The sequence below is a fragment of the Arvicanthis niloticus genome, chromosome 3 (genome assembly GCF_011762505.2).
Source record: "Arvicanthis niloticus isolate mArvNil1 chromosome 3, mArvNil1.pat.X, whole genome shotgun sequence".
Taxonomy (NCBI): Eukaryota; Metazoa; Chordata; class Mammalia; order Rodentia; family Muridae; genus Arvicanthis; species Arvicanthis niloticus.
Genome location: NC_047660.1, coordinates 17639690 through 17666066, shown reverse-complemented (window position 1 = coordinate 17666066; position 26377 = coordinate 17639690). Strand labels below are relative to the sequence as shown.

The 26377-nt window shown below is 38.7% G+C and overlaps 1 protein-coding gene across 1 annotated transcript in view; it reads left to right on the top strand.

Moving 5' to 3' along the window:
- The window catches only part of Ndfip2 (Nedd4 family interacting protein 2), a 41264-nt gene extending 21992 nt beyond the window's left edge, over positions 1 to 19272 (top strand). Inside the window, exons 2-8 of the mRNA XM_034498899.2 lie at positions 3468 to 3639; positions 6216 to 6349; positions 8287 to 8380; positions 10431 to 10555; positions 14096 to 14162; positions 16841 to 16946; positions 18284 to 19272. Of these exons, the coding sequence (XP_034354790.1) occupies positions 3468 to 3639; positions 6216 to 6349; positions 8287 to 8380; positions 10431 to 10555; positions 14096 to 14162; positions 16841 to 16944 (696 nt within the window). The 3' untranslated portion in view covers positions 16945 to 16946; positions 18284 to 19272. The remainder of the gene's footprint in view (positions 1 to 3467; positions 3640 to 6215; positions 6350 to 8286; positions 8381 to 10430; positions 10556 to 14095; positions 14163 to 16840; positions 16947 to 18283) is intronic.
- The last annotated feature ends 7105 nt before the right edge of the window (positions 19273 to 26377 follow it).

Here is a 26377-nt window from a genome sequence, read left to right as displayed (position 1 = left end):
TAAGTACAAATGAAACATGTACTGAATTCAAGATGTTTCTGGTGGCCGTGCTTGCTAATACTGCATTATACAACCCCCCCCCCCCATAGTTTTGGTTCTGAATACACATGTACTTGGCACATGCTGTTGTACTGTGCAGTGCAATGCCAACTGACACTACCTAAAACATCTCAGCTCAGATTCGAGACTAGTTGTATGTTATAAATTGCGGTAGTTTTACTGTACACACAAAGTGTTTTTGCTTTTAGAGAAACTGGCTTAATTACAGAAACCAGACTTACTTTTCCCACTGCTATTTGTCAGTGTGTAAGTATAAAATTAATATATCCTTGGGTTGTATTGAGTTACAGTGTTTAACTTTCTATTTGCTGTTTGAGGGGTCCTTTGACTCAGTGAGTAACAGCGTGTGTACAAACATGAGGATCTGGGTTGTGATTTTAGCTCCTACATAAAAAGCTGGGCATGGCCAATGTGTACCTGTAGCTTCATCACTGTTGGGGACAGAGACAGAAGAATCCCTGAGGCTTGCTGGTTACTAGACTCAGTCCAGGTTCAGTGAGAGGCCCTGTCTTCAAAGAATAAGACAGAGTTATAGATGTTGAAGATGTTCTGTATCTTGCAGTTTCAAATATTAAATCAGCATTTGTTTCTTTATGTTATAAATAAGTACATCTGTCTAATACATATAGAGATTTGCTTTCGTCTTTAAATTATATGTATATCAAAGACCTGCTTCAAAATAAATTTATTTTCTAATGTTTTTGTTAGTATATATTAATTTTACTTAATAAAGAGTTTTATTGAGACATTTTCGTACAAGTACATACAAGTTCTATGCAATTTTAATCATATTAACACTCACACCCTCTGATTCCCTTTTCTGTCCTATGGATCCACTGCTTTTCCCAATTCACTGTCATTTTGTTTTAATGGCTTGGTGAGTCGATGGTGGCTGCTTGTAAGAACATGGGTAAGGGTTTTTATGGATATCTAGTGGCTACACTGCTGAAGAAAATGGCTTTCTTTTGTCCATCACTTGGTAACTGTATAAATCCCCAAGGAGAGACAGAGTCTCATGAGCCCCTCCCTCTTCTATGACTGCTGTTGGGGGCCAGTCTTGTGCAGATCATGGGTAGTTAGTTAATTATCACAGCCCTGTGAGTTCAGGAGTGCAACAGACCTGAGATGCCTGGACATCATTCCTTCCACACCATCGCCTCCTCCCCACAGCTTTTACATTCCGTATGCCTCTCCTAGGGTGTTCCTGAAGGTTGGTAGGCTGATATAAGTGTGCCGTTTATGGCTGACTGTTCAACAGTCACTTCTCATTTTGACACTTAATGGATCTCTGCAGTTCCACTGACCACTACATAAAGAAGTTCCTCTGATTAGGGTTGACAGCAGCTCTAATCTATTGGGCATAAACATAGTTATTTAGAAAGCAATTTGATGGCTACATTGTTCCACACAATAAATTTCCTTTTGATTTCTTGTCACTAGTGTTTGATTTGTATACTTGTTTTATAGCCTCTTATATCCATGGTTACCTAGAAAGTTCTCCTGTGAAAAGGAGTTGTGAGCCCTGTTGGAAATTATTGATTACATAAATAAAGTGCTCTTAGACCTTTGAAGACCACAGAGGTTAGGAATGGTATGGAAGCTGTTAGTAGAGATGAGTTTGTGGGAGGCCCTGGGTTTGGTTTCTTATCCCTGCAAGAAAAACCCAACCTTGTAGTCTGACACGTGAAGTGTGGGAAGCAGGTAGATCTGGGTGCTAAGACAGTGCAGGCTGCACACTGTCTCCAGGTTAGAAAAGGTATGTCAGAGAACCCTGCCTCCAGGTCACTGCAACGAGGCCTGAGATCTCTCTCAACACCATATAGATATTAGCTGGACACTGAGAGAGATGATAAAAAATTGAATATAAATTAAGAGTCCTCTTTTTGGTCACTATTTGTTTTTGTTTGTTTGTTTGTTTGTTTTATTGTTTTTTTTTTTTAAAGTGGATTTGTAAAGGGAAACATAGGCCTGAAGCTTAGAAGAGTCTAGTCTGGTAATATAAATTTGATTGTCTATTCTATAATTATTTCGTAGACTTTAATATATTTCCTTTCCTTTTCTTGAAAATATAGGGACCTTTTCTGATTTGCATCACTTAGGCACATTTTTGCCCGGTTAGAGTTCTGTGCTGTACCACCTTCAACAAAAAATGATGGAGCTGCTGTAACAATCGCTGCCGTAATTTATGTTGGAAAAACCCTTTTCTTATAGGGAATAGTGTTTCTGAGACATGCAAAACTAAAAGTTCTAGCTTCCCTCTTACTTTATTAAAAATATTAAGGTGCCCAGGTGTAGTGGTGCATGCCTTTAATCCTGGTACTCCAGACATGATCTCTGTCTCAAAAAATAAACAAAACGTTGAAGCTTATTAATTTACATATGGAGTAAAAATTTCAAATAATAAGAATGAAATTTCTTCTCCTAACTTAAACACTTATTCTTTGTGTACCTTTCTAGAGATTTGGGATCATTGTTTGTATTTGTATTACACAATGGTATTATGTCCTCATTCTCTTAAGATCTAGTTATACCCTACACTGCTCTGTAGCTTTTCATTCATAAGAGTAGACAGCAGCAATGTGCTGGTTAGGTGTGCGTGTGTGTGTGTGTGTGTGCGTGTGCGTGTGTGTGTGTCTGAGAAGAGGGAACTTAGGTAGAGAAGGTACTGTCATCACACTGGACTATAAGCAAGTCTGTAGGGCATTTCTTGATTGAGTGATGTGTGAGAGCTGACTGTGGGTGGTACCACTTCTGGGAAGGTGGTCTTGGGTGCTTTAAGAAAGCAGGCTGAGCAAGCCTTGGAGAACATGTCAGTACAGCATTCCCCATGGTCTCTGCCTCCGACTTCCTTGATGACTGACTGTAACCTGTCAGATGAAGTATCACCCTACACAGCTCTTGTGATCCTGGTGCTTATTACAGTAATAGAGCACAAACTCAGGCAGCCAGTTTTAGATGAAAGCAAAACATCTATTTTTGTTAACAGTCAACTCAGTTGTGTTTGATAAAAGTCCCTTTGGACCCTTGATTTTTAAGCAGGTATGCAAATTTGCTGGGGTGTTGGGATACTTAGAATACTCATGTAGAATATTCGTGTGTTCTGTTGATCACCAAGAAATACTTTGACTTGCAGGAGATATGTATTAACATTATAAACGTGAAGCCAAATTTCAGTGTACAGTCAAAGCAAGATGCTGAGAACTAGATACATTTTCTTGAAGGGTGATACTAATTGATTTATTTCCTGATTTTGCTTTGCCCTAGACTGATTAATTTTTTGTTCACATTTTAAAATATAATTTTTCTTTCTTTTCCTGAATAACTTTACATCTTAAATAATTTAAAATTTGCTGAAGTCAAAAGAGAACAACAGATTAATTGCATTAATTTTCTTCCTTGTTTGTTAGCTTCACAATGAAGAAGACAACTCAGAATCATCTGCTGTGGAGCAGCCATCGGCCTCCATCTCAGCAGCACAGACACAGAGCGTGGAAGCTGCCGCTTCAGCACCAGCACTGGACACCGACTCTTCTCCTCCACCTTACAGCAGCATCACTGTGGAAGTTCCCACCACCTCAGGTAACACGGCCTAGGGACTCACTTCTTCCTTTTCCTTCTGAGACTGATTGTGTGTAATTATCAAGTTTCTAACCCAGGCTGGCCTGGAGCTTACTGTGTAGCCCAGGATGACTTAGAACTCATAATCTTCCTGTGTCAGCCTTCCAACTGCTATGTGCTCAGAGTGCAGGCACGCAGCATTGCACTTGTTAACTGAACTTTGAAAGAAACACATGTATGTATGTGCACTTGTCTATATATATACATACATGTATGTGTTGCCGCCAGCAGCAACAGTTGAACCGGGTTCACCTGAAAGAGAGGCTGAGGATAGGGAAACGGGCGAAAAGAGATGAAGCCAAGACAAAGTTCTCTGACCAAGGCTCAAAGTTTAATAATTTGCTTTCACATATAAAGGGGAAGCCCCACCCCCCAGAGTCTCTTTTCGGTTCAGCCCAGGGGCTGGGCAAGGAGATAGCAAGTCAGGAAGGTGTCAAGGCTAGCTCAGCAGGCAGTCCATTCTTCTTAGCTCAGGTAGCAGGCTCCAAGGCGGACAAGGCTGGTAATGCAATGCATCTCCTAGGTCCTACTGTTGCTTGGTCTATTGTGGTAAATGACTTTGCAGGCCTGCTCAGGCCTGGGGGAAGGGCACTTGTATGTTTCTGCTTCTGTATTCATGAGGTTTAATGGAAAGCTTATAGTGAGAGGAGTAATGTGGTAGGTGGGTATGAGCAGACATGGACAGTGTGCATATGTGATGCCATACATGTAGTAAGAATGCTTGTATTACAAGTCAGTGGTTCCTGCTTGCTGCTCTTTGTCCTCTCTGTCAGGTTGTCCTACTTAGAGTTGTTTCTCTAACCACAATGTATAATCCCTCAGCAGTGTTCAGTTGGTCATAGGATAATTCTTACGTTTTATATACTCTTGTTTATATAATTGTATGATTTGAGTTTTTCTACTATCATTTGAGTAGTTTAATATTTTCTAAAAGTATCTATAAGTTCTCTGTTTCATATGCATTATGAAGAATTCTTAGAAATTAGCTACTTACTCTGAGAATTCATTCTTAGAAATTTGTTACTGAAAAACAACTTAACAGAATGAAACCCCCCTTTGTGAATTGGAGCTGTGGCTCATGGACAGAGTGTTTGTATGGCAGCCTGCAGGCTCCTGGAATGATCCCCAGCACCACACAAACAGACATGCAGTTCACTGAATTCTTTTACAGTTTCTTTGTCTAGTGAAGGCTGACTCCATTGTGAGAGGCTCAGCTAACTTTGTTTAGTCCCACCTTTGTGTGTGTGTGATCTGTGAGACGGTCAAGCACTTGCTGTTCACTTCTCAAGGCGGCTTCCCAGAGTCCCGTCCTTAGGCCCGCACTGCTGTGGTTGCTGTCTGCTGACTGTCTGTTAGACAACAGCTGTGCCATCCGGTGCTGGGTGAGTGCTGCTTCATAAGAACGCTCCAGGACTCTAGGCTCCTAAAGCTCTGCCAGCTGCACCCTGCTCTGCCTTCTTCACTGAGCCCTCTTGTGCAGTCTTGCCAGATCAGTAAAAGGCTCTCACTGGCCAGAAACACTCTGAAGCGCTAGTTCCCAACCTGTGCGTCCAGACCCCTGGGGTATTGAACGACCCTTTTATAGGGGTCTCCTAAAAGCATCAGAAAACACAGATATTTATATAACAATGAATAACTCCATCAAACTATAATTATGACAATAATGTTATGGTTGAGGCCGCCACAGCATGAAGAACTGTATTAAAGGGTCTCAGCATCAGGAAGGTTGGGGTCCACTGCTCTGATGTTGTTCGTTTGTACTTAATCATAAAATCACATAGTTTTTACATAATTTTTGTTGAAATAAAATTATATTACTAGATTTCCAAAAATACATCCACCTTTACTTTTTGGAATGAATTATTATGCCACCATGGCTTAATCTTTCAGATTAGAATTGCAAATACTTTAGAGAGCTTGTACACCTTAATGGATCTACAGCTTTATGTGTTGTGTAGTTTTACTGTTCAGCAGTATAAGATAAACTATGATCTACAGAACACAGAAATTAATACTTGGGTATTCACTTATTGTTAGAGTATCCTCTGTGGATATGAGTCTTCATTCTTTTACAATTTTGGCTAACATGATATTCATATCTTTAACCACAGGAACTGATTAATTCTAGATTGGGAATCTCTTTAGTGAAAAATTGTTGAAAATTGTTTTGGTTTTTAGTTATGTGTTAAACATGATCTTTCCTAGTTTTCCATGGCATTGTATTCCCCATTAGTTTATGATTTTTTTTTTTATCTGAGTAGCATGTGTGACATTTGTATGTTTCATGGCTACTGCTGTTAGATGCTACTGCCCTCTGAAATACCACTGTGTGCGTGGGAAGTTGGGCTCCATGGCGTGTCAGTGACTTGCTGAGGCCACAGTCCTCAGGAGACTGCGACACACAGCATCCAGACTTGAATGTTGTTGACAGGCCTTGTGTACCAAGTGTCTTATTATAAGTTATTACAGTATGATCATGACTATAAAATCACATTAAATTATTTTAATGATTGTTCTTTAATCTTCTTTCTCTTCAGATACTGATGTGTATAGTGAGTTTTATCCTGTGCCACCTCCTTACAGTGTTGCTACCTCTCTTCCTACATATGATGAGGCTGAAAAGGCTAAAGCTGCTGCCCTGGCAGCTGCAGCCGCGGACGCACCTCAGAGAGTAAGTCTGCGCACTGCCTCAGCTTATGGCGTCCTAGAATGTATATTTACAATCTGTTTATCACTTCCCAATTATTGATCTCAGGCTTATCCCACACTGACTTTTTCATCCAAGCCAGTCCAAGTCAGCTCATTCTGAGCAGCGCCACCCAGACTTATCTTCTCTTTCCTGCGGACCCCATGTCCTCTGCTCTCTTTACTGTCTATGACCCTCTTCTCCATGGTCTGTCATCAGCGCTGCTGTCTTATTGTCTCCTCATGCTTCCTTTTTTCTTCTTTTCCTCTCATCCCCGATACACCACTTAGGCTTTGCCTTTCCCTCTTGTACATGCATTTATACCTTTTACAATGTGTGTAAATAACTTGGCTGTCTTTATTGTCTCATTCCATCTGACAGGTATGGACTCTAGAAGAGCATGCGGGGTTGTTCTGTGTGAACTGATAGGGCCCAGAGCTAAGGAAGCAGAATCTTGTGTAGTAATATTTCTTAAATCTTAGAAGCCATCAGTGATAACAGATTTTGCAAGTAATTTTAGAGTTCTGTATATTTGTAAGCATTTATATGGTAGTATATTATTTTTAAGCAAAAGGAATACTATACAAACAGTATTTTATTAGTGTATTTTAGAGATTAGAATAGTAAAAAATTAAAAAGTTGCTTAAATTTACTTGAATATTTTAATGCTAAATAGGCTATATATCTAATAAATTATTAGCCTAGGAAGAACTGACTTGAATTTTAACGCATGCAGCTTACAGACGTATTACTAGTTTCCAGAATTTTGGAAAGAAGGAAGAAGTACTTGGGTCAGAAGTAAAGGCTCCATTGTGCCCAGCAGCAGCAGTGGCCTGCTCCTGCAGTTCATCACCCGCCAGGTCCACAGGGCAACAGTAGGGACTGAGAGAAAATCCCACATGCTATGGATTATGTTACTGTGATCCCAACTCGTCCAGTGGTTAAGAATGCCCACACCCTTGCTCTGCTGGGAGATTCCACTCCACTTCAGAGCTTTCCACTGTGTAGGTATCCAGAAAAAGGCAGTCACCATTTCTGTATGGAAGACTTGCAGAAATGGAAGGAAACGTGCATGTAGCAGTCTTTCAACACTGCCCACATTTAGGGTCATTTAAATTGCATCCAGTCTGCTCTTTTACATACCATTACTGCAAGAAATTTTTAACGCTTTCTTTCTTATAAGTGGATATATATGTATACAGTTTATTTCAAAAATCAAAATTGATGGATCAGATGGCATATTCAATTTTATTTTTAATAAAAACTGTCTACTTGCTAACCAGAGGCTGTACAAATGGACATTCCATCACTGATTATGTGTGTTCCTGTTTCCACTTGGCATTTATGCTCTAGTTCACATCTGCCTGCTTCATATCATTTCCTGAAGTTGATGTTTCCCTCCCTCCCTTCCTCTTCCTTCCCTCTCCCTCCCTCTGCCTGTGGAGGATTGAGGTAACCATTGGGTGGTGTATTATTGGGGTTGGGGTACCATTCCTCTATCCTTCCCCACTTCCTTTTTTGAGACAGGCTCTCACTGAACCAAAAATTGATCAGTTTAACCAGATTGACCAGCCAGTGAGCTTCAGGAATCCGCCAGTCTTTGTCCCACTGTGCTGGTGTCTGTGGCACTGCACATGCCACAGTGCCATGCTTTGTAATGTGGTGTGGGGATCCCCACTCAGGTGTTTGTTCACCCTTGTACTGACTGAGCTGCCTCCCAGCCCTCAACTTACCTTTTTTTGTGTTTGCCTTTAAAGATATTCTCAACAGCACCTACAATAAAGTACTGCTTGCTAATGTCTCATCTGTAGGTGCTGTTGAGAGTCTTACGTGAGAGCATTAGTTGTTACTGATGTTCTAACTCTTAAATTGAAGGTGAGAAAATTGTGATTATTTGAGTGATATATTTTGGTATTTTACAGACCCAGGAGGAAGAGTGTACACCAAGGGATGACTTGAGTGACGTGGACCAGCTCAGAGTGGGCAATGATGGTATCTTCATGCTGGCCTTTTTCAGTAAGTGACTTTTCCTGTTAGTCTTAAGAAATATTTGGTGTATAAATATTTAAAATAACTGAAGAAAAATACTGCTAACATGAGTATACCTCATTTAAAGTGTAAATTGCTTAAGCATTTGTAGGGTAATTTTGATTGGATAAGGTAGATCCAATGAAAAGGCAGTGAATTCATTGGTTACCAAGAACTGCTTACTGCTTTTTTTATACTGTTAGTCTAGTGAGCATTAGTTGTGCATCTTTGATTTTTTTTACTCAACTAGTAAACTTTTATATTAATATCAAATTCCCCACATGTTTTGTTTACATAAATATCTTGAACATTACTTCCTTTCTTAGTTAACATCTTTCAAGAAATCTTGGGGCCTTGCGGATGGCTCAGCTTGCCATCCAGAGTTCAGAGCCCCTAAACCCATGTTGCTCAGGCGTGGTGGCTGCCTGCAATCCCAGCCCTTGAGGAAGAGAGGAGGGATGCTGGAGCAGGCTGCACATCTGGACTGGCTGATTGAGGGGCTTATGTTATTTCCTGTAGCCCAATAGCTTTTAGTTAATATGTCTTTAGGTGTAAGAAGACTTTACTTTTAAAGGTTGTAAATGTTTGGTAACTTAGATATACTAGATTATTTTTGGTCAGTGACAGTATATTGATTTATATAAGTATATGTATATTCATGGAGATAGTACAAAATTTATAGATTTTAGTAAAATTCTGTAAAATTATATTTCTACAAGTTATTTCTGTTTTGCAGATACTTCATATAATAGTAAAAAAAAAAAAAAACAAAAAAACCCTTTTTTGGTATGCAAGAGCCTGGTTTGATAAACATAGATTTGTTTGTGATTACTGCCATCTAGTGGTTATCCTTCAGATTACAACTTGGTTTATATTTCATGCTTAAACTGGATTTAATAGAGCTTATAACTTAAGCATTTCAGGTTATATTTGCGCAAACAACATCACAGAAAGTATATGACTTTTAATAAAAATATTTAATAGGTTGAATTCTTGACTTTTGTACTTACAGCATTTATCTTTTTGCTTCTTATGTAATGTTTGAAAAGATTTGCAGTTAAATTTAGTGACATAATTACATTTTCATGCGCAGAAAATAAAAGGGAAGAAATGTGTGTATCTCTGAATAATGTTTAGTAAGAATATTAGAAGTAATCTCATTCAGATAGTATCATACAGTGCCTCTTAAACAAAAATCTTTTAAGAGAATAGAGTAGGAGTTGCTTGTCAGTTAATTCAATCTAGATTTGGTCCAATAGATGATTGATCTGCTTGGAAATGATTTTGAATGCTAGTGCTTTCAAATGTGGTAGATCGTTTTGAGAAAACTTTTTCTTCAAGGTTTAGTCATTTGTACTATGTGTGTCAGAATCTTTGTATCAGAATGAGACATTACAGTTTATTACCCAGATCATTCTTACTTTAGACTACAGGAAAACTGAAAGAAAGATCAGTGTTCATGTAACTTATACAACAACAGAAACCAAAAGGAGAATCAGAAGACTGTTTTGAAATGTGAACTGTGACTTGTAGGGCATGCTGGATTTATGTCTACTTGACACAAGCTAAAGTTATTTGAGAGGAAGGAGCCTAAATTAAGAAAAATCCCTGCATAAGATCAGCCTGTAGGTCATTTTCTTAATTAGTGATCAATAGGGAGGGCCTAGCCCATTGTGGGTGGGGCTACCTCTAATATGGTGGTCCTGGGTTCTATAAGAAAGCAGGATGAGAGAGCCATGCAGAAGCAAGCCCGTAAGCAGCACCCCTCCATAGCCTGTGCCTCAGTTTCTGCCCTGTTTGAGTTCCTGTCCTGACCTCTTCCATAATGACCAGTGGTGTGGAAGGTTATTTGCTTCTTACAGTAACTGATAACTGATAGATATGCAAACAGCAAGCTGTGGTGGTCTCCAAGGGCAGCCCATGTGTAGAGTTCAAATAAACTTATGTTTCATTCTAGCAATGAAGTATTGCTATTACCATGTTTCTGCTTATTTGTATAGAAATCATGACCTTAAAAACATATTTCTGTTACTTTTAGTGGCGTTCATATTCAACTGGCTTGGATTCTGCTTATCCTTCTGTATTACCAATACCATAGCTGGAAGATATGGTGCTATCTGTGGATTTGGCCTTTCACTGATCAAATGGATCCTGATTGTCAGGGTGAGCATCTGGATAATTTCTATGTAAATATCTGTTCATCACCTTATTGCTTTATGCACCCAGATTCCACTGAGTAAAGATTTACACTTCTGATTCTGTGACTGTGATAGTTTAGTAAACTGTATATGCCATAACTGTGTGAAAGATTGTTAGGGAGAAACTGTGATAAGAAAATGCTTCCAGATTTTGGTATCTGTGTCCACATTTTAAGTTATTTAAGTGTTCTCAACATTTTCTTCGTTTCTTCTTAAGTTGATTAAAAACTGCATAAGGGTATTATTTCTGAGGATTAGTTCTGAGTACCTTGCCCAGTTACCTAGAGTATTCAGAAATAATAGACAGCATTTATGTTTTGAACAAATGCTTTCTGTTCTTGTGATACATTACTGTGAATGGAAAGTCCTCCACGGTGGTTTAAATGTCTGCTTGATCTTCAGGTTGGCCAGAAAGATATCAAGGGCACCAAGACTAATGTAGAGGTTACCAAGGACTTTTAAAACTTATATTCAAATCTGACTGAGAACTCTGGCATTTAAAAATACAAGAAGAGAAGAGTCTTGGACAAATCCTGTTTCAAATAGTAACTAAATAGTTTCTCCCTTTTTAAAGCTTTGAAAGCTCAAAAGTAAAGGCCTGTGAAACAGTTGTCAATACTCACTCTTGCCGGGTATATGGTCACGCCCACGGCCCGGCCTGTGAGGTCAAGCCAGTAAGATTTTGATGCTAGATAGGGTACATTTTAAGACCCTATTAGAGAGAGAGGGTAGGGGAAGGCTTATTGGAAAACCCTCATCCCTTGTCCCACGTGTCCTTTTTAAGCCTTTCTTAATTTCCTGTTCCTGAAAACAACTTTCTGTACTTTGCATCATTTACGAGATGGTGTTTAGGGGAAAACAAAATAACCTTTTCTTGCTCCTGTCTCAACAACTTTTCTTATCAGGCAAATTCATCTAGCTTGTTTCTTACTTTTACCTCTTGAAGGTTTTCTTTGGGCTTTTTTTTTTTTCACAAATGTGATGGCCCTAGAAGGATGATCAAGGGTAGTTTTATTCATTGTGTCAAGTTTTCTGAGAAGCTGTCTGTCTACCACTCTAAAGCCAGTGGACACTGGAGAATGGAGCCTGAACATGAGGGTGATGAAAGTCTTAATGCAGTAGCCAACGTCATTCAGTGCACCACACAGTTTCTATGAGGATTAAGAAAAGTCAGATGAGTAAAGTACAGTCACAAAGACAAGCTGCATGGTTCTGCAGAGAGGCATATAAATACCACAGCTGAGGTAAACTCACGCCTATTCACTACACTTGGGAGGAGCACAAAACATATTGTAAGAACAGTTCTGTGTGTTTGCAGAAACTGAGGTCACAAGTCTATTCACAGAATTTTAAATGTTGTTATACGGTTACTAAGTTAGAGTATGTAAATTATGCAAACAGTATTTACTTAAACATTGCATTCTGATTGAAAGAGCTAAATCTTGCTAAAGTTTTCAGTAGAATCACAAGTCTAAATGTTTGCTTCTGTTAAATGCTTCAGATGTTTTGATAGTTTATCTGTTTTATTAATTTATTAAAAGTAGCCATTGTACAAATATTAATACTCTGAATGATTTTTTTTTTTTTTTTAGTTTTGAATTTGTTTTATAGCTTTGCAGGATTTTGATTCTTTTAACAGATCCTATACTGGTACATATCAGATTATAGGGTTTGACTATTCATTGGGGTCTATTATAAAATGATTGAAGGCTAAACCATTGTTAGAACGGTCCTCTGATAGTTTTTTGCTTTAAGTTTGCTTCAAATAATGTCCTGTGAGTTTCTACCATGAGCTTAAATCATCAAGATGTTGTATACACATAAAGATAAAGCTACAATCCTGCCCTTGCAGATTTTCTTGCCAGAGAAACTGACAAGAGTTGGAGTTAAGTTTGTCCAGACTTAGCTGTATTGCTAACAGAACTGATGCTATTACTCACACGGAATTTCTCATTGAAATCATAGAGCATCATGGTAAACGATTTCGTAAGTTGATAGTTTACTAGAGTCCTTCCTGATACGTAAGAAGAACGTCAATCCATTCTGTGTAGCCTGTACCTTGAGGGTGTTAGAACCGCAGTCTCTCATTGGAGTTTCTGCTCGCTGCTTATTGGGTAACATATGCAGAGTGTTGAAGATATGTTGTTTTGGTTCTTTCATTTTTATTTCCTATAGCTATTAGGTCTCTTATGAAACTTCTCTTAAATAAAAAGTAATTTTTTAGTTATCAATTTTTTTCTCATTGTGTATCTTTTATGTGTAGAAGTCTGCAGCAATGACAGTTTTAGTATATTCCAAAGGGCTGGAATATTCTAAATCTTGTGAATTTCTACAACTTTTAGCTTAGAATATAGATAATAGTTCTTTATTAATTTAAAATTATTCCAAAGAAAGTACTTCAGAGGTTTTAAAAACATGATAATGTTGATTTTGGTAAGCTTCACTTACCTGCCCCCCCAGGCTGCAACACCACGCATAGTGTGTATTTTCACCATTACCAGAGCACTCATGGAAGTTCCTAACAGTTGGAAATACTTTCAGTTAATTTCAGATTCAAGCATTATTCTACATTTTTCACAATTTTTAGGTAAATTAGATTCAATTTGGAAATCAGTAGAAAGAAATCAATTACAACAATCTTTACTTTTTTGTTTTTAACTTTTAGAATATGTTATGTGAAACACTTAAAAATAATTATTTTGAGGCAGTTTAAGATGCTTAGTAAATTGGGAAGAATTTTCCATAATAGTTTAAGAACACTGGATTGATAAATTGTCAGGCTCCATGAGTGCAGTGTCTGTCTGCTCTAGAGAAGGTACCAGTTCTCTGCTGTGAGGCCCTGCCTCCAGCTGCCTGCAGAATTCCCACCTCACACAGAAATAACAACTGTTGAAATGGCACTTCAAGGTTCATTTAGCTATTCTCAGCTCACTGTTGGGAGCTGAATGCCAGGCATCTAGTTTGAAAATAAAAAGTCTCTAATGAGTTGGGGGGTCTTTATGTGCCTAGTATTTTTGGCAGTGATTAACAGTAGGGGGTGTAACAGAAGGTCAAAAACTCTTCATTTTAGAGGTCACCAGAACATCCCCATCTGATAAGATTAAACTAATATGGCTTTTGTGTTAATATCCAAAGCAGCAAGTTGCGCTAGCCCGGCTGGGTTGTAGTTGTGGTTGGGGAGAGTATAAGAAACTGACGCAGACTTTTCAATGAAAAACAATGTTTAATTCCAATATATAACATTCAGGCATTTATCTTCCTGCAGGCGATTTAGAGTTTCTGTTTATAAAGTATTTTACAGAAGTTTGTAATCACATAAGGGTTTTTTCTCAGATATGTGTGTTTACCATTGAGTATTGTTCCTGTGCTTTCCTTTTGTGCTGTTTTTATTTGCTGTTTTTAAGCGTTAAAGATTATTTAAAGAGATAATTCTGAAACCTAGGATAATATGAATATTCACATTAATTATACAAATATGATTAATATATTTGTGTTTACCCCACAGTTTTCCGACTATTTTACTGGCTATTTTAATGGACAGTATTGGCTTTGGTGGATATTTCTTGTACTTGGTAAGTTTATTCTTAATGCAGTTCAATTTAAGTAATTTTAGTTTATTACTCAGTTTAACTGGTGTTTCTAAAACCATAAAGTGCAAGTAAGTTGTGTTACTAGTGGTGCAGAAGTGAGTTGCTAATGGAGAGGTTTGCAGCCACTGTCTCCTCATCACCGTGGGGGACAGACGTGGTGGGATGATAAGTCCCTGCTACAGAATTTGAGTTTTCTACCGTCTGACGTAGTTCTCTTTATTAGTTACCTTAGGAAGCACACGTGCATAATTATAATGGTAATGCAGCATGTAGGAGCCTCCGCAGCCAAGGTAGCCCTTGTCTTGGATCACAGAAACATTCTTTGTGCTTTGGAAATGTGCCTTTTATTAATCATTAACACGCCAGTGCAGGGAAAGGCTTTATGCCCAATGATCACAGTACTTCTGTTGAGTTGTCTCTTTTGTAAGGCATAGTTTTTAATTATGTTGGTGACATTTCTGAGTTTTCAATAGTATGTGGTGATTAAGTTAATTTTAGCATCATATTATACTCTTGGCCCGTATTTCAAATGTCTTGACTGTCAACTCGTTTTAATTCTCTTAGATTTCAGTAGGTGGCAGTCTTCTCTCTAGGTTTTTAGTCATGCTGTTGGACTTTGAAGATTTCTTGGAAAATATATTATTGATGGCCAGTTAAGGTCACTAAATTTTTAATATAATACTGTGATAAAATTACCTTAGTGTTGTAACTAGGTTGAAGAGTCATAATTATATAAGGGTTAAGATGGGCTTATATATTATTAATTATATCCTAACTTCTTGAATTCTTTGCTTTTTATTGAGTCTCTTACCTTAAAAGTTGAGAAAAAGACCCTATGAATTCTATAGAGCATTTAAACACACTTGGGCGTGTATTTGCTTTTATGCCCATTTATTAGGGTGAGTGCAGTTGGAGGAAGGTAACTGTGGGGCACAGTGCCCACGATGATCCTGGTTCCACAAGAGAGCCGAGGTCTAGCATTTACTGACAGGAATATGCAGACATCATCAGCACTAAAAATGTTGCTGCCACATACGTAGCACAATGCTGAATGCCAGTAGGATGCTAAGACTGGAGCCACTGAGTAGCCTTTAGAGATGAATTGGCTTAATGTAGAAAATGCCTAAGTAGAACAAACTGTATCTAAGAACCAGCCACCATAGACAGAAGAAGGGATCTCATAAAATGTCTGCTGTTTTTCAATAGTGCTTTTTGTATTTGAAAAACAAAAACAGTGTTTATGTTTTTGCCTTGTGTCTGGTAGGGAATGAGGGTAGACTTGGGAGAGACAGGCTCACAGATGGAGAGACTGAGGTATGATAGCAGGTGGGTTGAGACTTAACTGACATCTAAATCCTTCATTTAGTTCTCGTGTGCGTTCCTCTTCTCCAGACTGTTACGGGCTCTTCTGTGTGCTCGGATTACTTTCTGATAGTGGAGTAAGGATTAGTTCCTATTCACAGCGCTTCATCTCCAGTGAAAGAAGTCACACACACACGTGCCTCTGCTCTTGTCTTCTCCCCACTATTTCTGGTTATAAATTTACTGGAATTAATAAGTGCTTCCCAGAAAACTGTATGCTTAAATATTCTAAAGGCTTGCACTAATACTAATAGTGTTAATGTTTCTGAACTTACCGAGTGTTTTTTATCTGAAACTCTGAAGTATTTCACAGGCATTGCTTTTTAAATTATTAAAGATGTATGTGGTGTAAATGGGTGTTATTTAAGAACAGGGTTTTGCGTGGAGAGCTCCATCGGCTGTCTAATCTCAGAGAGCTCACTAGAGGGACCGCTTCCCAAAGAACATCCCGACTCAGCTTAGATTTTGATACTAGTCTTTTATTAGTTAAAAATAAAAACTTAAAAACTTGTCCATCTTTATATAGATTTCATGAGTGGCAGGCACTTTATGTTGCCAGACAGTCGTATCTTTTTATCTGTACTGCTAACATCTGTGTGCACTCATTTTGTCTGATTCCTTTAAAAACCAACACCTTCATTTCTCGGTATTTACAATCATTGGAGAGTGTGGGAAAAGGTGAGACTTGTAGGAGTGGGCCCATGTAAGTGTGCTAGCCGTGCTGTGTGCTGATCACTGCCTCCATGTGAGTGTGCTAGCCGTGCTGTGTGACTTGTAGGAGTGGGCCCATGTGAGTGTGCTAGCCGTGCTGTGTGACTTGTAGGAGTGGGCCCATGTAAGTGTGCTAGCCGTGCTGTGTGCTGATCACTGCCTCCATGTGAGTGTGCTAGCCGTGCTGTGTGCTGATCACTGCCTCCATGTGAGTGTGCTAGCCGTGCTGTGTGCTGATCACTGCCTCCATGTGAGTGTGCTAGCCGTGCTGTGTGACTTATCACTGCCTCCATGTGAGTGTGCTAGCCGTGCTGTGTGACTTATCACTGCCTGTACTCTTCTGTGTAGCTTTGGATTTCTGTAGCTTACATTTGCTTTAACTTTGTTACAGTTAGGATTAAGAAATTGAAAGAATGTCAATGAAGTCATATTTTATCATGATGGGGCTATCATCGTAGTTTAAGATATACTGTAGAGTAAATGGGATCTGCATATTTACACCTTGAGCAGAAGGGTCGCATTCATCCTTGCTTATTGTGTCCTGCTCTCTCACAGTAAGAATGTATCTGTCATTTCACTCTTCTCAGGTCTGCTCCTTTTCTTCAGAGGATTTGTTAATTACCTAAAAGTCAGAAACATGTCAGAAAGTATGGCTGCTGCGCATAGAACAAGATACTTCTTCCTGCTATAGAGGTAAGGAATGGTAATGTGATGGTTGTATATTCGTGTTACAGTCATATTTTCCAGATACATATTCAATATTTAGTATGTACTTCTAAGTTTTACTTAGTATATTATGGCTGTACTGTTAATAGCTTATTGAAATTTAATAAGTTGCTGACCTTTTTAGATAATTTAGATAAAACATTTTAAGTAGAATTTTATGAAGTTAAAATTTAAAATACAAAATTATAAACAAAAGCTGTATTTATTTTTTGTGATTTTTAATTTTTTTATCTTTTTAAAATTATTAATCATTCCATTCCTTTACATCTCAAATGATATCTCACTTCCCAGTTACCCCTTCATTTTTTGTGGTGTTGGGATTGAGCCCAGAACTTTGCATGTGGAACAAGCAAGCACTTTAACCTCCGTCCTTGATGTTTCTGAGACAGACTTGTGCTATGCAGCCCTAGCTAGCTTCACACCTGGGACCCTCCTAAGTGCTGGGATTACAGGTGTGCACGGCTATACTCAGAGAAACTTAAACCCTACTTTTCAACTTCTTTTTAATGATTTGCCACAGGCACATTTGAAGTAATTGGTAGCACAAAACTTGAAGACTTTAAAAAGCATGATTTTTTTTATAACAAAATACTTACATTAGGAAGAATGAATATTCTGAAAAGGTAATGCAAAGTCCATGCAGATATCCAGTAAAAAAATAGAAAGAGCACAGATTTGTGATTGAGAAATTCTTTGTCCCGTGGTAAGAGAAGAAGGAAATGAGCGGAGAGAACTCTAGTTCCCGGGGAGTTTCTGGACACTGACTGTAGTTGCATTTATTAAACAGCCAAGGAATCGTCACATAAACGCCTGTCTTCTTACTTAGCTCTTTGTGTTTATGGGTCCTGTGTCTCTGTGCCTGACCAACCATGGAGTTTTAAATAGTTGACAAAGAATTACGTCCATACCGAAGATGTACACTTTTTTTTCTTGCCACTATTCAGAAACAATTCTGTATAGCAATCCTTTGTGTGGCTTCAAGTTGTATTAAGTATTGGATGTAACTGAGGTGATGCACTCTGGATGTTTGGCTGTTATGTGTACATGCCACACCATGTCATCATGTGCATCTGAGGAGTGAGATTGCAGAGAGGCCCTGAAACCACCCACCGTAGCTATTGAGAGATTACACTCCTTCCTGTAAGTAGCCTGTGTGGCTTCTGATTTGGCTGTTTAGACTTGTAGCTTATGTGACTTACTGTTATGTAGTTAGTGAAATGGAGTTGTAAAATGTGTTTTTATTGTATTATAATTACAAGTATAGCTTAGTACTTTTAAAGACTACTTCCTTTCTTTGTCTCTAGGTGGCATCAGCCCAGCATTCCTTTCTTACCCCAATGTGAAATGTCCACACCATCTGTAAACCTACAACTTTGCTAAGACAGAAGACTACTGAGAGCAGAAGGAACTGTAGTGAAGGGTGGAGCTTCGGAGTGAAATGACAGGGTGGTTTGTGCTAAAGCCATTTCTGTTCATTCCTTATTCTCTGTATTTCGTTTATTTTGCACATTTGCATATGTGCCTGTCTTAAGGGTATGCATATACTTGAAAGAATCTGTAAAGTTGTAGCAGCAAAGTCCAGTCATACTCGGTTAATCAGTGTTTGATACAATTGGAAGAATTGAGTAATAAACACTCTTCCAGCATGTAAATGCTTCTGATGTGACCATTAGCGTAATAAAAATTACATTATTAATCTTGTCAAATGCTTTAGTTTCTGACTCTTAGATTCACCTAGTAATTCCACACATGAAATATTCTTTGTTATATATGATGTTTATTAAATCTTGCGGCGTGATTATTAGAAAGAATTTGTCAGATTTTTGAATATGATATTGTTTAGGAAATCTGTAAATAACCATGCATAAGTTGCTTTTTACATTGTTTTCTTAAATTGTGTCTAGATATCTTTTCATTAATTTTAAATTAAGTAAACTAAATACATAGAAATAAACTTCATTAAAGATGGAGTGGTTTAGGATGAACTTTAAGAAGATCTGAGTATACCAAATGCCGTTTAAAGAACAAGCTTGGGCCACAACAGTTTTGGGGGTTTTCAAATGAGAACCTCAGATTTTAAGATTACTCACCTTACAGTTCTTACAAGAAGAGATTGCTTTAGATCTTATATTTATTTACATCTAAGACAATTTAAAAAATTAATTTACCAAATATTCTCATTTGCATTTGCCTTTTAAAAAGCCAATAAAAGTATCTTTCAGTATTACTGTAATCATTTTTTCTTTAAATGTTTAATTTGTTAAGCTTAGCAAATAAAATCTTGTTCTGTTAATAGTGCCTTGTTTAGTGATTGCAAGACCTGAATTGAGGTACTCAGAATACTTGGTTTCATGTTGTTGAAATGCACCTATGGAATGAATATATGCTGCGGAGTGTGCGTGCGTGCGTGCGTGCGTGCGTGCGTGCGTGCGTGCGTGTGTGTGCGTGTGCGTGTGCGTGCGTGCGTGCGTGCGTGTGTGTGTGTGTGTGTGCGTGCGTGCGTGTGTGTGTGTGTGAGCGCGTGCGCGTAATACCATTACTCCAGCTGGATCTGCTCTTACATCAGAAGCTGCAATGCTTGCCATCTTACAGGTCATTTTTGACTTTTGTGGTTTTCATTTTATCTTAGCTTATGAAAGCTAATAGTAAAGATGACGGTAATTACATTACTGCTTACACATAAAAAAAAATTTAACATAGCCCTAAAGAACATATAAAATTGATTGCGACACTATGGCTAAAAAGCACATTTAACCCTTCAGGGCCGTTTTTCCCATATTAAGGAAAAATAAAATTTATTATTTTATTACCTCTTGTATTTCTTGTATTTTATGCTTTTCTTGATGTTTTAATAACCAAAACATATAGTTTTGTTTGCTAATTGAGCCTCCTAACTTGTTTTTCCTAGTTCACTCTCCTCCTCTCCTTCCTAGAGTCGTTCCTGTTGATTGGAGTACACAGCACTGTCCCCCTTGAAGTAACCCACATGTGTGGGTGAATGCAGTGTGGTGAGCGTCATTGCCCCACTGGGAGAGCGCATTAGCACAGAGGGCTCATGCTGGGTTCAGTGTTCTCTTCGTTTCCTACGGGAAGTCCTTTTATAAACTGTTCATTGATGTTGCCGATTGAGTGAAGTAACTTAAGATATTAGGAAGCTGGGCTACCAAACATCAACTTGTTAACATTTCATCTTAGCTTTTGAGAAATCCGTACTTTATTGCTGCATATGTATGGACTACGTTGGATTCAACATAGAACTTCATTTTTATTTCTCTCTTAAATCTATAAAGTACAAATGTACCCAACCCTCTGTGATTGTAATAGTTTAATGGTAGCCATACATCGCGTCATCCAAGCAGGACCAACAGAAGTGTTATTTAAAAACCTGCGCATGCCTTTTCGGGTGTGTGGAGCCCCACATGTGTCCTGTGAGCTTGGACAGCTGTGTGTTTTGGAGAACCCTTGACCACCTTTACATGATGCCTTAAAGACAGTCAAAATGCACAGTGCCTAAGCCATTTGAGTGAATATGACCAAGGGCTTAGATATTAATGTAAAAATACCTTAAGGGATTTTTATGTTTGAAATAACCTTGTTATGGGTTGAATAATCCATTTTGATGTAGTTATGCAATAGACTTTTATAGCAAAATTTGTATTTTTATGTAGTGCATTAGGATGGAGTCTAAAAATTGAAAGTTAAAATATGAGTCCTCTTATACTAAGTTTTAAAGTGAAAGTCTCTACTTCATAAAAAAGAAAACCACTAATCTTTAACCAATTACTTTAAGCCTGTCAAATAAATCTCCCTTGTGATATGTCTTTGAAGTAGTTCATAAATTTCAGTTGTTAAAGTGATAATCACAAGTATTTTTTCTGCTTCTCTTACTACCCCCTCCCCATTTTTTTTTCATCTAGGGCCTCGTAAAAGCTAGGTAAGCATCTATCGCTGGGTTATACCTCCAGCCCTCTTCTTTTTATTCTAAGATAGAGTACCCCAGGCTTGTCCCAGAACTTACCCTGCAGTTCAGAGCAACCCATGAATGGCCAGCCTCCTGCCTCGGCTGCTCACACAGCTGAAATCACACAGCTATACCACATATAGATTCCAGTTAAGCCTTTGTTAACTGGAAAGTAGACTTCAGTATGTCTGGTGAAAAAGTCAGATTTTCTTAATACTTTTCCCCAAAATGGTATTTGCTGTTTTAAAAGTAGTAAGCATGGTGTGAGTGACTGATAGATGCTCTCCTGACCTCTGTCTGGAGTCTGCTCAGAACAGCTGTTATCAGTTTTGTTTAGCCTTGATAGTGCTTCCTCTCACTCTCCATGTCCTGGGTACTGTAGCTCGCTACCTGTCAGAAAAAGAACTGGGGAAGGAGCAGGAACTAAAAGGTTAAATTCTTTTTTTCAATTTCATTTTTTAAAATATTTACTTAAAATAAAATTATTTTAAAATATTTTTATATGCATTGATGTTTTGTCTGTGTGAGGGTATCAGATCTTGGAGTTACAGACAGTTAGGAGCTGCCATGTGGGTGCTGGGAAGGAATGAAACACAAGTGCAGTCAGTCAGTGTTCTTAACCACTGAGCCTTCTCTCCAGCCCCAAGGGTGTTAGATTCTTGAACAAAAAGAGCCATAGTTATATTTAAAATAAGTTATATTTGATTATAGTTTATAATATTTAATAAACAGTGGAACTTAGTGTTTAATTGTGTCATTTGAATTGGTCATTAAGTAGTCATGAAATATTAACATTGTAAGATATCTTTCTTGATAAATTTCAGCCATCAGATGAGATTCTGCCATTCGTTATTTCAACAGTGTCCTTCCCTATATAAGGAAACATAATGGTGTGTAGTTTGTTAATAAAATGTATGGAAGGAAATGTCATCCTTTTGAAAACCAGTTAGGGGTCTAAGTACGATCATCTTGATCTCTCTGACATGTTTATATACCAGACTTCAAGATTTGAGACAGAAACAACTCCACTACGGAACGAGGTTGGCATGTGCAGTGTTATTTAAACTTGCAGGCTTTATTTTTCTAGGACATAGATGTTTAGTACATACAAGCAACTTACCTTGAAGGTAATGTTTTTGTTTTTACATTGCAACAGATAAAAGTGCAAAGTGTTGATTTTTCAACTCAACACATGTATTGACACCCTCCCATCCCCGCCTCTCTACCCTTCTCTCCCTCTCTGTGCCCCTCATCCCTTCCTTTTGTCAGTATTGGGTCGAGCGAGACTCAGCACTTCATACGCAGGGCAAGCCCTAATTGAGCTCCAGTCCCATGCTCCACTGTCTTGATGCTTTCAGCTTAGGTAGGTTTTTGTTTGCTTTTATTTTGAAGGGTTGTGCCATCTGCTTAAAAATAAATCCACCAGATTTCAATGAAAACCACTTGTAAAACTCCAGTCTAGGCGCTGGCAAGATGTCTCTGATGGTAGTCGTGCCTGATGACTTGGGTTTGATCTCCTGAACCCACATGGTGGAAAGAGAGAGAACCACACTTTATAAGCTATAGTCTCCTGACTTCCACATGCATGCAGAGGCATGCCAGTCACCTGCATGTGCTCTGCCACCCAGGAAATAAAGCCTGAAAACAGAGAAAACCATGCAAGAAACTAAAGGAGACAGGCAGGGACTAGAGGCTGTTCTGTTTACAGAGGGCTACTTTAGTACTCTCCATCTCTCTGTGTCTGTCTCTCTGTCTCTGTCACACACACATATATGCCCCCATCTCTCATATTTCCATTTCCCACCTCACCCCTCTCCTGTGTTCACCTTAATTAAATTATCACTTTGGGACATGCAGAGGCCTAGTTTCTTCTCTTGCCTTTACCAAAGAGTTGTAAGTTCAACAAATTAGCCTGCAGAGCTTAGATGAAGTCTGGAGAGCAGCCACTTCATGTAGAATATGGCAAGTAGCAAATAACCATACTGGGAAATGTGGATTCTGCAGAGATACATGCCATGTGTGGAAATGTATTTCTCACAAAATAGGTTGTCAGCCATCTGAATTCTAGAGTAGTGGTTTGGTTGGGCTGTGTGATTTGGGCTGTAAAATTCTAATTCCTGTTCATTTCATTGAGGTCCAAAGACTCTCTGTTGCTGCAAGCATTGGTATTCAGTCATCATGGCAAAATACGTTGTGATGGAGTATGACATATCATGTCCTAGGTCCAGATTTTTTAATTGAAAATAATTTCATTTTCATGTGATGTATTCTGGTCAGTTTCCCCTCTCTCTTCTGTATCTAGCTCTGTCTTTTCTTCCACCCACTCAACTCCATGCCTTTTCCTCTGTTTAGAAAACAAACAGGCAAAACCTAACAATAAGATAAAATAAATGGGGGGAAAAAAGAAAAAGCAGGACAAACAACATGTGTATGCACAGATACACACACATTACACGCTGTAAAAAGAAAATCCAAAACCATACTATATAAGCAAAAACCCTGTAAGGTGAAAAAAAAAAAAGCCCAGTCAAAGCAATCTAAAACAAAACGTCTACAAAAATACCATTGAGTTCATTTTGTGTTGACCAGCATGGGGCTGCCCTTAAGTGCATTTAGTATACCCTAGTGAGACTCCATTGGAGAAGTGGTTGACATTTGGAGTCAGCTTCTGGGGTGTGGATGAGGGCTGTGTTCACTTCCTTCTCAGCACCTGGACCACATGTGGCTTGGACCTGTACAGACCCTGTGCAGATTCTGGGCAGACCCTGGGTAGACCCCTGGGCAGACCCTTGGGCGGACCCTGGGCAGACCCCTGGGCAGACTCTGGGCAGACCCTGTGCGTGCTGTCATGGTCTCTCCAGTTTGCATACGCATCAGTCCTGCTGTGTTTAGAAGGCCTTGTTTTCTTCCTGTCTTCCATCACTGCTGGATCTTACTTTTTTTTTTTTTTTTTTTTTTTTTTTGCCTCCTGAGCCCTAAAAAGAGGGGTTTGATGAAGACTTTAACTACAAAAATAATATCAGTTCACTGAAAGCTATGAACATAAAAAAAAATTTATTTTATCTTGAGTTATGTGTAGTCTGCATAAATACAGGTGCCTGCAGAGGCCAGAGGTGCTGGACGCTCTGGAGCTGTGGTTGATAGGTGGTTGTGAGCTACCTTTTGAACACATGTTCTCTGGAAGAGCAGCAATGACTGAGCCGTTTCTCCATCACCAAAAGCTGTGAACTTTAAAAGTAGTGTTTAAAATACTTAAAGATATTTTCAATTTACATTTTTACACTTAAAAGGTTTTATTGATTGGCCTATGAAGAGTTGGGGTCTCTGAAAAGACATTTCTCTTATCTTTAGAAACTCCAGGGATGAAACCTTGTTTGAATGATTCTTCTGGGACCTCTCTCCAGGGCAGAGGTTACTATCAATGTGATGTGTTATACATAATCAGTTGGAGGTTTTGGAAAGTTAACACCCCAGACCCAATATCTAGAAGCTTCAGCACAGTAAGTCTGCCCCAGTGATTTCCTGAGTTGAAGTTGTGAACTGACGTGTTGCTGCCAGCCCTTGCTCTTTGCACACATACAATGGAAAATTGGAAACATTAGCACATGTATGTTAAGATTTCAAGGCATATAAAATCAGGTCATAGAAATTAGGCATTTTTTGAGGCCTTGCCTTATGACTTATGTGTTGAACACCTTTCTGATTTTGATACCTTACTACCTATGACATGACTGCAGGGCCAGATGACCAGAGTGTGGCAGTATTGGGACAGAATGTCAGTTACTTTCTCCATCGTGATAAGAAGAACGTGAGTGTCTATCTCCCTCACGCCGGTGATTTTTCTGACTGAACAAATAGGATTCCTTTCTACTAGCAACTTCCCTTCCCCATCCTTGTAGTTCACATAAAGAGGCAGCTGTGTGTTACCGAAAGGATTTAGTTCTCCCAAACATGTTCAGACACATTGCTTAACCGAAGCCTCCGTTTTCTTGCCTGTTTATTGGGAAGCACAGTCAGGTACCTGAGGATTCCTGAGACCCAAGATCCGCATCAGTACATCCAATGTCTGACCTTTCTGAGCTGCCTGTTAACTTAACAGATGGCCTCAGAAGCTGAAATAAGCTATTGCGTGACACCATCATATCTTTATGTCCTTTTGAAAATCGAGGTACCTAGGATCATGTTAAAGTAGTGTTTATTTCTCTTTGTTACAAGAGCAGTTAGAGCAGAAGTTGCTTGTCACATTTTTGCTTTGTTGCAGTTACACATGGAGGCAACAGGGCATTCCAGCTTCAGCTATTAGGAAGCTGACAGATACTTCTCAAAAGAGGGCCCTCTGGCCAGCCTGGGGACTTCGTGTAGATGCCGATGTAACTCTCTTATGTACAAAGGAGACGGTGCCCTGAAGTCCTGGTTAGAGGGGTGAAGAGGACAGACATTAACTGGTTGTTTCTGATTCCAAGCTGGATTTCCTTTGCAGCTTCTGTAACTGAGGGTTAACTTTGGATTTATCCTCAAGAATGTTTTTATGTCAAAAAGGAAACATTGAAATGAGAGGGTAAGTCCCTTGGTCTCCAAGTCTTATAAATACGGGCACGTGTACCTGCTTATGGTATTTGGAGGAATGATGTTTTTACTTGTGTATAAATCTATCTTATACTCTATCCTCTGTTTTACCTTTAAAAATAATTCAACATGTTCATACACATCTCCATACACACGTGCTTATACATACACCCACCCATTAGAAAAGAAGTTTCTGTACTGTATCTTTGGGGGAAGTCCTTCTCTTTCATCCTATCTTGATACTTTCAGTTCAAATATCATTTCTGTCAAGGTCTGATTAAGATAGTGCTTTGATTATCAACTATCAATGCTTACTACAGAGCTCAGAAAACTCAACAAATACATGGGTAGAATCAATTCTGCTACTGAGGCCTGTGGATACAAAGATGTTTTCTGACCTTTAGCTCTTGAATCTAAAAGAGGAAGATTTATAAACAGGAAAATGTGTTTATGTTAAGGTAGAAGTAATATTTATACATTATTTATATTATATGTTTATATATGGGTTAGAACAATTGAACTTGAAATTTTCAGGTGCATTTTGCTTTTTTGAAATAGGGCTCAAATTAGGTCTTAAAGAGTAAAAAGAAATACGTGGGAGGCTTATTAACCATTAAATCTTTTCCCTATGTTTCTAGTTTTGAAAGGTATCATTTTTAGATTTTATGTTTACATGAGTGTGTGTGTGTGTGTGTGTGTGTGTGTGTGTGTGTGTGTGTACATGTGTGTGAGAGTGTCTACAGAGGCCAGCAGAGGGGTTGGAGTCCCTGGAGCTGGAGTTACAGGTGTTTATGAGCTACTGCCCGCTGAGGGTGCTAGGGTCTAAACGCCAGGCCTCTGAAAGAGCAGCAGGTCCTCTTAACAGCCGAGC